Source organism: Bufo bufo, chromosome 4 (genome assembly GCF_905171765.1).
Source record: "Bufo bufo chromosome 4, aBufBuf1.1, whole genome shotgun sequence".
Lineage (NCBI taxonomy): Eukaryota > Metazoa > Chordata > Amphibia > Anura > Bufonidae > Bufo > Bufo bufo.
The window spans coordinates 13,846,978-13,861,258 of NC_053392.1; the positions used below are offsets into that span (position 1 = coordinate 13,846,978).

General features: G+C 47.4%; 1 protein-coding gene across 2 annotated transcripts; it reads right to left on the reverse strand.

The window, feature by feature from the left end:
- Positions 1–3,076: 3,076 nt before the first annotated feature.
- Positions 3,077–10,468, reverse strand: LOC120998362 (zinc finger protein 501-like). Of its 2 annotated transcripts, none has more exons than XM_040429030.1 (4): positions 10,120–10,468; positions 9,343–9,498; positions 9,136–9,259; positions 3,077–4,407 (listed from the first exon to the last, which is right to left on the reverse strand). In XM_040429030.1, exons 1-4 carry the CDS (start codon positions 10,189–10,191, stop codon positions 3,515–3,517), a joined length of 1,245 nt encoding a protein of 414 aa, XP_040284964.1. In that variant the 5' UTR covers positions 10,192–10,468; the 3' UTR covers positions 3,077–3,514. The 2 variants fall into 2 exon arrangements, with proteins under 2 accessions (XP_040284964.1, XP_040284963.1); XM_040429029.1 differs by having other exon boundaries at positions 9,121–9,259.
- Between the last annotated feature and the right edge of the window lie 3,813 nt (positions 10,469–14,281).

A 14,281-nucleotide genomic window follows, 5' to 3' on the forward strand; every position in this document is an offset into this window, starting at 1 on the left:
TTTGGATAAGGTTGGTGAGAGGCACCCAAGTGTCATGTCAGACCAATCAAAATCATTTACATCAGCATGATCTGCGTGATAGATGACCCCCGCTCTCCACATAGGTATGGGAACCAGAGGTGGGACCTGCATCAGCCATTTATGGTACCTCCTGTGGATATGCCATGAACATCCAAGTCCTTCCAATCATTCCTTCGACCTTCAGAGCCTTCATGGAGCCTCCGACTACGGTCATATAGAAATGTAAGGACGCCCCTTGTAGATTATGTGGACAGATAATATTTCATCATCATTCACAGTATAAAAAGCTAAAAAAACACCTTACAATTATTCATTAAAAAACAATTCACAGAACTTTATTCCACAGAAGGAAATGTCATTAAGTGCATTCATCACTCGGTTATTCTGGATTCACGTCTTGTAGGCACGACGCGGCTGAAGTGCGGCCAAATCTGTGAATATGACATGAAGCTTTACCACAAATCAGTGTGGTTTCACCGATAGTTAGGCCACCTGCACACAGGTGCGGGCGAACATGTAGAAAATCCCATAAATTTACATGTGTATTTTTGTGTTTCTGCATCTAAATCGCATGTTTTACTTCCGTTTTTTGTGGATTTGATGAGATTTTGCTGCAGATTATACCTTTCCTTTAGAGAGTGAAATCCACAAAAAAAAAAAACGCGACCATAATTGACATGCTGCGGATTTCAGAATCCATTTCCACACGGAAGGAAAAACCGTGTACATAGGATGTGTCTAATATCGTACACTCTGCCGGTTCTGTATGATTTTTCTGCACAAGAATCTGTTGGGAAAAAAAAAGTATAATCTGCATCATGTGCATGTAGCCTTAAGGGGTTTATCCAGGAAATTATAATGATGAGCTATTCTCAAGATAGGTCATCATTATCACATGGACGGGGGTCCGACACCTGGCAGCCCCACCGATCAGCTGCTTTAGGGAGCCGCCGAGCTCAACAGAACTCTGGTGAGCGCTGCAAATTCCCAACAGCTTATCAGGCAGCGTTCGAGCTCGGGTTTTATTACAATTCCATTATGGATTATGTTTTCACGGAATTCTATGACTGAATGCAAAACAGAATGCCTTTAAGAGGCGTTCCGTTTTGCATTTCGTCATAATAGAACTCTATGGCCTGCATAACAGAAACCAGACGGATGGTCACAGAAGATAAAACTGGACCTTGGCTGCTCTGTGGCTACAACACTTCAATGTTTTATATCTTGTAGGGACAGAGATTTGTAATATACTTTATTTGGGCAATGTGTTCAGAGTGATACAGATGTCTGCTGATAAAGAGACACACATTTTGGTCTCATCGGCACATACAAACGTGGTGGGACGGCCCCCCGGTCTCCACCTTCTGGAAGGCAGTCTTCCTCCTTCTTCACAGGATATAACATTCCTGTTTCCCCATCCCTGGCCCTGTGTTTTGTGGGCCTTCTGCGGACAGGCTGTGGTCAGGTCATCTTAGCAGCTAGGGCAATGATTGCGAGGTTCTGGAAGTCCAATTCCAATTTTAATTATGACCTAGACTAGAGAAGCTCTTCACTTAAAAGAAAAAACTCACAGGCCAAATTGGCACAAACATGGGATTTGTGGGATAAATTCGCCAAACCTTGAATAGTCTCTGTCTCGATGAATGTAACCAACTCCTCTGATAGGGTAAGTCTTGCTGACACACCTTAAAGCGAGCCTTTCACCTCATTTTCAGACGGGATCGCGCGGCGAATGAGGAGGACGGCGCATGCGCAGGTTTCGGAAGCGCCGTCCCGGCGACTGAGCCGGCTGTCAGTTAAGGAGCATAGAGGAGGGGTTAGGGCAGGGGCGGTACGGCCAGAGGAGATGGAAGGGCTACCCCCTTGACTGGTTGCATGACTGTTGGAGCACCGAATGTGAAGTTTATAAGACGATTTTTTGAAGTATAAAGAGCCCAGGAAAGCGGCACTAACATGGATAACAACACACTCAAGATAATCTATAAGGTACTGTTGCTAGTTTATAAAGTGAAAATGAGGTGAAAGGTTCGCTTTAATACGCATGATGTTAGCCTAGGTTTTCAAATTATGTTTATTCTGATGGTTATTATTTGGTGTGGTACTGAAAAAGTTAAAATTTTGATTCCTCGTGATCCCTGCGTGGATTCTGATTGATATACGGTATGTATTCTGTAAATGAACACTTGTATGGAATCAATAAATATCTAAAGTTTAAAAAAGACACATTTCCTTAATAAAAATGATTCAAGTCATTGGCTCTGCACAATATAAAAAAAATTCTCATGACAGTTACACTTTATGGAGCACCCGATTCTACCCATAGGTCTTTGTACATGATCTCCATGGAAGAAAAGGAAATAAAACCTCCCATATAAGAGACCAGCAGACGGTGCGGCCTCATTCACACTTGAGCAGTTCGGTCAGAATCCTGTATCAGAAATTGTAAGAGAATCCTGGAATCAGAACATAATATAGAAAAGCAGAATGGAAGGATTTACACGTCTTCCATGTTCTAGAGGTGCTCCTAGTTTTATCTGACAAATCCTGATATAAGATACTGACCATAATAAATGCCTGCTGGAGTTTTTTGCCAAAGAGGTTTTCAAGCCATAGAAGAAAATGTCAGATTTGTTTCTTGGTTAAACAGGTTAGTATGAATTCCAATCGAGTCTTGTTTTTCCACACTTCCATCACCTTTATCTTTATATACTGTATGAATTAAGATCAAATATCGATATGTCCATATATGTTACATAGCAGTCCACATGGGAGGTCCTTCCTCCTTTACGGTGTCCTCTGGATTCCCTGCAGTGTGGGTCGAGGTATGAATATAGAAGCAAGGTTTATGGCAGCTTCATCTTCACTGCTCTGACAGGCAACTCTTCTTCTCTTCCTCATATCCACAATGCTTTTCCTCCACAGATCCCGATCACTGTTGACTTCAGGGAAATATAATTTGCGTATTAAGCAGATCCAGGCTAATTCCATCCAAAACATTGTCCATTTAATATCTGTGAATAACTAAAAATATTTTTTTTTCTGCTAACCTTTTTCTTCTTCCAAACAAGAGTATGGTTTCTTTTTTGTGAACTCTCTGAGTAGTTTCAAAATTTGACTTTCTTATAAAGCATTTTCCACATAAAAAAAATCTCAAATTGTTTTGCCCCAGGGTGAATTCACTAATGTGTAACAAGAAAATGTTCTACAGATAAATATATAAATAGAAGTAATATATCAACAGTGAACATGACTATGGGTTCTCTCCTGTGTGACTTCTTTGATAAACCTTCAGGTTGTCTTTATAAATAAAACATTTCTCACATTCTGAACATAAATACGGCTTCTCTCCTGTGTGACTTCCCTAGTGAACCTTGAGGGTGGCTTTAGAAGGTAAACATTTTACACTGTACATGTAACTTTTTCTCCTGTGTGAATGTTGTTTGAGTTTGTCTTTAGTAATAAACCATTTTCCACATTCTGAAGATGAATACGGCTATGGTTTGTGAGTCCTCTCATGTTTACCAAGATCTGATATAGTTTTGAAACTTTTCCCGCACTTAAAACATGAATACGGCTTCTCTCCTGTGTGAGTTCTCTCATGTTTAATAAGATCTGATTTACATGTAAAACCTTTACCACATTCCATACATACATATGGCTTCACTCCTGTGTGAATTCTCTCATGTTTAACAAGATCTGATTTACTTGTAAAACCCTTCCCACATTCTGAACATGAAAATGGTTTCTCTCCTGTGTGATATAGCTGATGTTTGGAAAGACCGGATTTATCTGCAAAACATTTCCCACATAGTGAACATTTAAATGGTTTCTCTCCTGTGTGACTTCTCTGATGAACCTTGAGGATGTCTTTAGTAATAAAACATTTATCACACTCTCTGCATGAATATGGCTTCTCTCCTGTGTGACGCCTATGATGTTTAACGAGATCTGATTTAGTCGTAAAACATTTCCCACATTCCGGGCATGAATAGGGCTTCTCTCCTGTGTGTATTCTCTCATGCTTCACAACTAGCGATTTATATGCGAAACATTTTCCACATATTGAACATGAATATGGCTTCTCTCCTGTGTGAATCCTTCTGTGGGTGTAAAGACCTGAGCGTTGTGTAAACTGTTTTCCACATTCCCCACACTGATATCTTTTAGCCTCTTTCTGGCCAGTACTTGTGGTTGCAATCTGTGATTGGTCAGCAGAAGGTTCCTCGTGTTCGAGCAGATCATATGACAGATCTGTTCTGTGAAGTCCTGGATGGACATTATAGGCAATGAGGTTTTCTCCTGAAGAGCGCTGCCCGATATCTTCATCTTCTACTTTATAATCTACTGATAACATGAAGTTTTTCTCAGAGTCCTTATTGGAATTTTCTGTTAGGATAAAAAAAAAAAAATAGATATATTTTTCAAACCATAAAGTAGATAAATCTATTAAGTTGGAAACACGTCAGTCAGTGCTCCTAGACAATTTTGCCAACTGCGTGAAAATTTGCCAAATATCAACAAAGGGCGTGGCCTAAGATGTGCCATCTAGCACCAAAATTGCACAACAATTCTAGCATACAAATCTGTCTCAAAATAAGCCAAAATAAATATTTGGTATAGAAAAAAAACTATCTAGCCCGGCCCCAGGTTTATCATCCAGACACTGCGCTTGCTCTGCCTAACTGACATTGAGAGGACAGGTTTAGGAAGAGTTACTACTACTGAGAGAAGAGTGTGGTAGGGGGACCAAGCCCTGAGAAACACGACAGAGCAAAGCATGATGGGTTTGGTTAGAAAACCCTGCAGAAAGCTGATGAAAACAGGAAGTTCTGCATGTAAACATCCTGCCAGGAAGCAGTGAAACTGGAAAATGGGGAAGGAAAGTGCTCATGAAAAACAGGTATATGGGTCAAAAATATGCACCATTTGAGTTTTTTTTGTGCAGATAAATAAAAAAATGAATTATGAAACCAGAGAACCCCTTGAATAACCAAGTAATTGTCCTGTTGCCCTGTTCTGAGAGCAGTGAGGCAGAGATAAAGATGGATTATACTGTAGTTGCAGTGCATGAATGGAGCAGCTACAGAGAGAGAGAGACAGAGACACACACACAGAGTCCGCTACTGGTTCCAGTAAGTGTTTCACTACGTCACCCTAAAGCCACATTTACACTGTACAATTGTCGGGCCAATAATAGCGAACAAACATTAGTACAAGCACTTATCCCCAATAATCAGGCCGTGTAAAAGGCTTGTTCATCCTTTTTGCAGCACATTAACCACTTGATGACATCTGCCGTACATGTACAGCATATTTCGTCTCTGTCAAGATGGTATCCACTCTGGAACAAAGCAAGCCCATAGCCACCGGGTTTCTGCTGTTTCACACAGTAAGACATACAAGGGAAATGTCTGCGATCAGCAATAACGCCGATCACAGGCATTTAATCCCTAAGATGCCATAGTTAATCGTGACCACACTAACTGAGGCAGCTTTCTCCAGGAACATTGCGCTCCCTGGGCACGAACTGCTTCAACAGTGCTGAGATCAGGGAAGCCTTTCATTGTCTGCAATAGCCTGGGTCTCTCCGAAGAAACTCAGCCTATTACAACTGTAGATTTTAGGGAGACCTGAAGGTGGCAGCGCTCTATAAGAACATAGCTAATCTGCAATACATTGTAATTATAATTCATCGCAATGTAAGGCAGAAGCAACCTGAAGATCGCATATTCAACCCCCTGGGGCAGGTTCTTAAAAAAATAAAAAATAAATGAAAATATTCAAAATCAGCCCCTTTTCTCATTATAAAAATAAACAATTAAAACTTCTAAACAATAAACCCAAAACTTGTGAACTATTAAAATCTAAATGTATTTATCCCGTACGATGAATGCCATAACTGGAAAAAAATAAAAATGGCTGATTTGCAGTTTTTTGTCGCTCCACCTACCAATTTTTTTTTTTATAAAAAAGTGATCAAAAAGTCATACACGGTCCAAAATGTATGCAGTGTACGGATATTGATTTGTATTATATGTCCTGACGGGAGCACATGTATCAGGGCAGGATACTGTGCAACGTTCTACGCAGAGGTTCCAGTGGAGCGTAGCGAGGACAGGCAGGAGCTTTGCACACTGGAACCTCTGCATAGAACGTTGCGGCGCATCCTGCACTGATACTCGATGGCAGAGCCTTCAGCAAAAGGCGGGGGCAGGGAGATGTGCTCCCATCACTGCAGCACGTATAATACAAGTCTGTGTCCGCAAGCCGCATACTTGGCTGTGGTGACGGATTCTCTATGCGCTGCAGTGAACACTGCTTACAGAGGCCCAAACGTCATTTACCATTTTACCACCAAAATGGATCCTAAAGTATATTTTTAGGGTATTTCTAACACTTTCAAAAAATTTACACTTTAAAGACCGTGACAATTTTCATTTTTTACCCCTCTGCAACGTTTTTACATTTCCGCCCATAGGAGGGCTTATTTTTTTGTGGGACGTGTTGTATTTTTTGGGGGCACCATTTCATTTACCATAGCTTGTATTGGAAAAGGGGAATACAATTCTTTGTAGGGTGATAAAAACGTGCAGTTCCGCCATGGTTTTTCTGTTGTTTAGGCGAGGTCGAGCATACAAATCAGGCCGATACTACTCGGTCAATTTACAATGATTCACACAAATTGGAATAAATTACAGCTGAATTACTCGATACGTCTCATCAGGAGGGCTTCTTCACCGGTGGGGGGGCTGTCCTCGCAGGTGAAGAAGCGTCCACCTGCCGCCACATTGCCAGGACCAGACATTTAGCCCTGACAATTTCATGCCTGCGCCGCTGCTCTGATCAGCAGAGCAAGGACACGGACTCTGATTCGGAGCATTGTCGTCAATTCACTCATCTCTGGAATCAACATATAAAATATAGATTTAATATAGAAATATTTTTAAGGAACATTGATTCCACAGAGAGAGCAATAGGACCATAAAATATGCACAGCAAAGTCACAGACGGTGCTATACAGAGAAATACTGGGAACGGAGCAAACGGAGAGGGGAGAAAAGGAAAAAAATCAAGTAGGGAGAAGTAGGTCGGGGTTCTCCAGAGAAGATCTAAGAGCCCAATAACTCTGAATAAGCGGCATAATACAATAGGAATGTACACAAAGTCTGTAGGGCCATCCACCATCCCATACAGATAAATCTTAGGGTGCACCCAAGTGAGACTCCTCATCTTCAAGACAGTCCTAAAACATTTACGATATCGTACCATCAGCCATTCAACGAGGGCGGCCAACCCAACCCAAATAATACATTATATGGATAAATGGGACCTGCACTAATGAAAGGAGAACCTGTGCTGCCCAGGAGATTCTTACAATCATCTTAAACTAGACCAGAGATCTCTCCCTCTATATCTCTCTGCCATCTTTCAAGCGTCTTCTCCCTCGATGCAGGAAGATGTCTAGCTGCTGCCTATAGGAGGCGGAAAGTGGCTTCATCAGATCCACAGACTGAGCCGTTCCTTCATGAAGTAGGAGATCCAGTGAAAGGCTCCCTCAAAGCAAGATTCAGCTGAGAGTCATTATAAAGTTTATTGAAATTAGATTGCAGATATTGAAAAGATTACAATGAATTCCCATCAACAATGGGTGAGAGACATCTCCGAACCAGGGAATCTCCCAAAATGTGGCGGCCGAAGATTAAGCCACAGAGGAGTGTTCAGTGACCATTTGGCTTCTTCCTTAGGGGACAATTTAATAATAATACCATATTTTAAACATGACCAACATTGGCTCGGGGAGGTTGGGATGGACAGGACCAAGTCCTCGCAAGAGTAGATCCCTCAAAGCTCGATCAGAATCCAACCCTCTACATACCAAACACAAGGCAGGATTACAGTCTGAGGCCTTAACCACCAGTGACCATTAATAATCGGTGAGCCAGGTAATGGTGACAAAAGCTTGGAAGGGCCAGTTCCCCCAATCAACTGGTAAGCAGAGGGTCTCCACCCTGAGTCTAGGAACAGATCCCACCCATAGTATTTCCAGCATCTGCTTACAGGGACTATGAAAGAACTTCTGTGGGAACCACACGGGGGAATTATGGAAAAGATACAGAAATGTGGACAGGAACTTCAATCTAAGTAAATTGATTCTATCTAGCAAGGTAAAGCCTGTATTACACCTGCAGGAGCGGGGATATCCTCAGCCTCCATATCGAGAGGTGGGTCTTGTGTATCAGCTGCAGATAAGGCTGTGTGTTCCTTAAAACCTGTAATAGTCTGAGACATGAAGAGTCAGGCGGGAGCTCTACATCTACTGCAAATAGTGGAGGGGGTGGAGAGCTCTGCTGTCCTGGGCATCTAACCAAAGAGATTCAGGAACACACAGTCGAGTCTCGTCATGTGTGGTGAGCTGGCTTGGTGGGTATGTAAGGTATGTGATAGGCCGCCTGCACATTTGTGGAGCCTCCGCAGCTAGAACACTCCGGGCCGTACATCTACTGCTAGAAGACACATGTCCGCTCTGCCAGGACCACAGACTGGAGGAGGAGAGAGAAGAGCCCGGTGATCCCACCTTCTTCTCCGGTCACATATAGCACCTTGTGTCTTCTCTGCTTGTGGAGTGACTAGAGGATCCCAGACATGAAGGGAGGAGAACTACTGGAAAGTGACTATGGAATAAGGATATGTTCACACCACGTCTGAGCCTTCCATCAGAGGTAGATATCAGGAGGGTTTCCTAACGTAGATCTCTGATAGAAGGAGGTGACGTCTCCCCTGTACAGTCCTATCATTCTATATAGTCACACAGGGGCAGACGTCACCCATAAGCCCCATGTATACGGCACGGCGCAGGTTCTCCTGCAGGATCCTCTGTATAGAATAGTGTCATCTACTGTACCGGCCGATGGAGGCCAAGAGGACACTATATCTGTCAGGAGGATGGAGCCTATGGAGAAGTGTGATGTATATGGGAAATGTAGGCTCTAACGTGATGTGACCGGAGAATAACATGTGGAGCTCCTACATTACATGTCATTACACACGTGTACACACTGCACATGACCGGACTGAGGCTCTAACACGGCCTCTTCTCACCTCGTCTCTTCTTACTTGGTGATGTCAGAGGCCGGGGAGCCTCCATCATGGCCTCCTTGTACAGATCCTTGTATCCTCCTACATACTCCCACTCCTCCATGGAGAAATAGACCGCCACATCCTGACACCTTACAGGAACCTGACAACACAATGACACCGTCATCACCCAGACCCCTCCAGTGCTGTTACTGGAGAATTTCCCAGCATTCCCAGCAGTGTCACCTCTCCAGTCAGCAGCTCCATCATCTTGTGGGTGAGTTCTAGGATCTTCTGCTCATGTATCAGGGGGAAAGGCTCAGTGATGGGGGTCCTGCTCCAACCTCCTGACTCATGGATGATGGGAGTCCCCCCCGATGTCTTCTTCACTATGGTGTAATCCTGTGGATGGAGAGAGACACTTAGGGAAAGAAATTCCTTCCTGACTCCAGATCTACACTCAGAATCCCTCCCTGGATCAAGGCCCCATCTCCAGTAATCTAGACACTAGAAGCTGGAATATTATTACCCTCCAGACCTCCAGGCCCTTTCTGGACTCTTCTAGAGAATCCCCCATGACTCCTTCCTCTGGCAGAGAGCTCTATAGTCTCACTGCTCTTACAGTAAAGACTCCTCTTCTATGTTGGTGGAGAAACCTTCTTTCCTCTAGACGTAGTGGAGGCCTCCTTGTTATAGTCCAGTATCATCTAGATGTCAGACTAGTGGTAGAAATCCTCCCTCCAGGCCACACTCCGGCCATCTCCTCCTCTGCTTCCTCTCCTCCTGGGTACAACGTGCCTACTTACCTTCTCATGGCTCCTACAACATTAGACTATTGGTCTCCATGATCCATCACTGACCATACTGGTGGCTGATCTTCAGGTTCTCCATCACTTGGAAGGTCTGGAGGCCGTTCTCCAGGACCCTGGACTCTTCCTATCACTTCCTATGATGGATTCTCCTTCCCGATGTCTGACTTGTTACAGAATACAATAAAGAGGAGAGAAATCTAGAAAAGTTTACCTCTCCGCTCAGCAGGGAGATGATCTCCAAGGTGAGGTCTAATAGTCTTCTGCTGATCTCCTTCCTGTCCATCCTTGGTGGTCATTCAGGAGAAGAGGAGAGACCTGGAGGAGCTGGAGGCTTCTAGTACTGCAGGCCCCTTTATGAGGAGGGAGAGGCTGGAAATCCTCCAGGGACAAGAGCATTAGTGAGATCCAGAACCGCACTTACTGCTCCTGGAGAGACCCCGCTTCTCAGAGCCCCCAGCACCGGGGATAAAGGGGGATTCTGGAGAAATGGCTGATACCAGAGAGAAGAAGAGGCTCCAGACACCACAGCAGTGACTACCGACCAGGACCTGCTCTGTATCTGCTGCACTGCAAGAGCTGAAGGACCTGGGATGACGTCACCGTCATGTGATCAGGAGGGGGCGGGGATCAGTAGTGGAGGGAGTGACGATGTAATGCCTGTGTGATCAGTAAGGGTGAAGCAGTGATGGGGTTTTGTAAAACCTGTGATCTTTCTGGTCAGCTAGAACATCAATAGGAGAGTGATACAGATGTAATGCTCTGCAGGGACTGGATATACTGAGATGTAAAGCTCTGCAGAGACTGAATATGCAAGAGCTGAAGGACCTGGGATGACATCACTGTCATGTGATCAGGAGGGGCGGAGCTCAGCGGTGGAGGCGGGTCCCGTGTAGGGCGGTGATTCCTCTATTACTGCAGCAGATCTCCTGACAGGACAAGAGCCTCATGGGGCCTCCGGAGACATGGAGGGGGCGGAGCTGAGATCCTGTCACCACCATGTTTAACTCTTGAATGTACTGGGATGTAATGCTCTGCAGGGTCTGGATATACTAAGGGCCGGCGCCACCTGTAAGGCGACTTAGGCAGCTGCCCCATGCGGTTTTAAAAAAAAGCGTTGCCGCAAGTTTTTTTTTAAAAGTACGGCGGCGGGCCCTTCCCCGCACTGGGCGGCTGCCGCGTCTATGATTGTGCACCGCCCGGGCGCAGCCTGAAGAGAGAGACTGACAGGAGGGAAGCGCCTCTAATGTAGCGTGGCTGAGCTCTGTTCGGTCCGCGGTACAGGATTATTTGTTTCCTGTACCCGGCCGGACTGAAAGGAAGTGCACACTTAGTGTGCGCTTCCTGTCAGTCCGGCCGGGTACAGGAACCAAATGCTCCTATACCATGGACCAAACAGAGCTCAGCCACGCTACATTAGAGGGGGGGGAATGAGAGAGTGGGGGGGAGGGAATGAGAGAGTAGGGGGGGGAGGGAATGAGAGTAGGGGGGGGAGGGAATGAGAGAGTAGGGGGAGGGAGGGAATGAGAGTAGGGGGGGGAGGGAATGAGAGAGTAGGGGGAGGGAGGGAATGAGAGTAGGGGGGGGGGATTGAGAGAGTAGGGGGGAGGGATTGAGAGAGTAGGGGGGGGAGGGAATGAGAGAGTAGGGGGGGGAGGGAATGAGAGAGTAGGGGGGGGAGGGATTGAGAGAGTGGGGGGGGAGGGAATGAGAGAGTGGGGGGGGAGGGAATGAGAGAGTGGGGGGGGGGATTGAGAGAGTAGGGGGGGGGAGGGAATGAGAGAGTAGGGGGGGAGGGATTGAGAGAGTAGGGGGGGGAGGGAATGAGAGAGTGGGGGGGGGAGGGAATGAGAGAGTAGGGGGGGAGGGAATGAGAGAGTGGGGGGGGGGATTGAGAGAGTGGAGGGGGGAGGGATTGAGAGAGTAGGGGGGGGAGGGAATGAGAGAGTAGGGGGGGAGGGATTGAGAGAGTAGGGGGGGAGGGAATGAGAGAGTGGGGGGGGGGATTGAGAGAGTGGAGGGGGGAGGGATTGAGAGAGTAGGGGGGGGAGGGAATGAGAGAGTAGGGGGGGGAGGGATTGAGAGAGTAGGGGGGGAGGGAATGAGAGAGTAGGGGGGGAGGGATTGAGAGAGTAGGGGGGGAGGGAATGAGAGAGTAGGGGGGGAGGGATTGAGAGAGTGGAGGGGGAGGGAATGAGAGAGTGGGGGGGGGGATTGAGAGAGTGGAGGGGGGAGGGATTGAGAGAGTAGGGGGGGGAGGGAATGAGAGAGTGGGGGGGGAGGGAATGAGAGAGTGGGGGGGGAGGGGAGGGAATGAGAGAGTGGGGGGGGAGGGGAGGGAATGAGAGTGGGGGAGAGGGGAGGGAATGAGAGAGTAGGGGGGGGAGGGAATGAGAGAGTAGGGGGGGGAGGGAATGAGAGTAGGGGGGGGGGAATGAGAGAGTAGGGGGGGGAGGGATTGAGAGAGGGGGGGGGGGAGGGAATGAGAGTAGGGGGGAGGGATTGAGAGAGTAGGGGGGGAGGGAATGAGAGAGTAGGGGGGGGAGGGAATGAGAGAGTAGGGGGGGAGGGAATGAGAGTAGGGGGGGAGGGATTGAGAGAGTAGGGGGGGGAGGGAATGAGAGTAGGGGGGGAGGGAATGAGAGAGTAGGGGGGGGGAGGGAATGAGAGAGTAGGGGGGGGAGGGATTGAGAGAGTGGGGGGGGGGAAATGAGAGAGTGGGGGGGGATTGAGAGAGTAGGGGGGGGAGGGAATGAGAGAGTAGGGGGGGGAGGGAATGAGAGAGTGGGGGGGAGGGAATGAGAGAGTGGGGGGGAGGGATTGAGAGAGTAGGGGGGGAGGGAATGAGAGAGTAGGGGGGGAGGGAATGAGAGAGTGGGGGGGGGGATGAGAGAGTAGGGGGGGGAGGGAATGAGAGAGTGGGGGGGGAGGGAATGAGAGAGTGGGGGGGAGGGAATGAGAGAGGGGGGGGGGGAATGAGAGAGTGGGGGGGAGGGAATGAGAGAGTGGGGGGGAGGGAATGAGAAAGTGGGGGGAGGATGAGAGAGTAGGGGGGAGGGAATGAGAGAGTGGGGGGGGAGAATGAGAGAGTGACGAGGGAGGGGGGAAGAGAGTGACAATGGAGGGGTGGAGAAGAGAGTGACAAGGGAGGGGGTGGAGAAGAGAGTGACAAGGGAGGGGGAGAGAAGAGAGTGATAAGGGAGGGGGGAAGAGAGTGACAAGGGAGGGGGGAGAAGATAGTGACAATGGAGGGGGGAAGAGAGTGACAAGGGAGGGGGAGAAGATAGTGACAAGGGAGGGGGGAGAAGATAGTGACAAGGGAGGGGGGAGAAGAGAGTGACAAGGGAGGGGGAGAAGAGAGTGACAAGGGAGGGGGGAGAAGAGAGTGACAAGGGAGGGGGGAAGAGAGTGACAAGGGAGGGGGGAAGAGAGTGACAAGGGAGGGGGGAAGAGAGTGACAAGGGAGGGGAGAAGAGAGTGACAAGGGAGGGGAGAAGAGAGTGACAAGGGAGGGGGGAAGAGAGTGACAAGGGAGGGGGAGAAGATAGTGACAAGGGAGGGGGGAGAAGATAGTGACAAGGGAGGGGGGAGAAGATAGTGACAAGGGAGGGGGGAGAAGAGAGTGACAAGGGAGGGGGGAGAAGAGAGTGACAAGGGAGGGGGGAAGAGAGTGACAAGGGAGGGGGGAAGAGAGTGACAAGGGAGGGGGGAAGAGAGTGACAAGGGAGGGGAGAAGAGAGTGACAAGGGAGGGGAGAAGAGAGTGACAAGGGAGGGGGGGAGCAGTGGCGTCTCTAGCTTTCAAATTTTGGGGGGGCACACTGGGGGCCAGGACAAAAGTAGGGGGGGCAGCTATAACAACGATACATTTACACAAGTACGCTTAGAAATGCTGCAATACTTTACCCAATACCTAAAACCGCAACAGGGAAGAAAAGTCCAGCTGTCTGTGGATGACACTTTTATAGAGAGGGGGATCTGTGGATGCCACATACCGTATATAGCATCTTATGCTATATGTGTCATCCACAGATCCATCCCATAACAGTGTGTCATCCCCATTTCCCCCTCCATAACAGTGTCATCCACAGATCTCCCTCCCTATAACAGTGTCATCCACAGATCTCCCTCCATAACAGTGTCATCCACAGATCTCCCTCCCTATAACAGTGTCATCCACAGATCTCCCTCTCTATAACAGTGTCATCCACAGATCTCCCTCCATAACAGTGTCATCCACAGATCTCCCTCCCTATAACAGTGTCATCCACAGATCTCCCTCCATAACAGTGTCATCCACAGATCTCCCTCCCTATAACAGTGTCATCCACAGATCTCCCTCCCTATAACAGTGTCATCCACAGATCTCCCTCCATA

Bases quoted from the DNA above. Each gene is read 5' to 3' on its own strand.
- LOC120998362 (XM_040429029.1), bottom strand. From the start codon at position 10,191: ATGGACAGGAAGGAGATCAGCAGAAGACTATTAGACCTCACCTTGGAG. The intron at 9,260-9,342 runs GTGACACTGCTG...TTGTGTTGTCAG, and splicing joins TGGAGCTGCTGACTGGAGAG to GTTCCTGTAAGGTGTCAGGA. The intron at 4,408-9,120 runs GTGAGAAGAGGC...TTATCCTAACAG, and splicing joins ACCAAGTAAGAAGAGACGAG to AAAATTCCAATAAGGACTCT.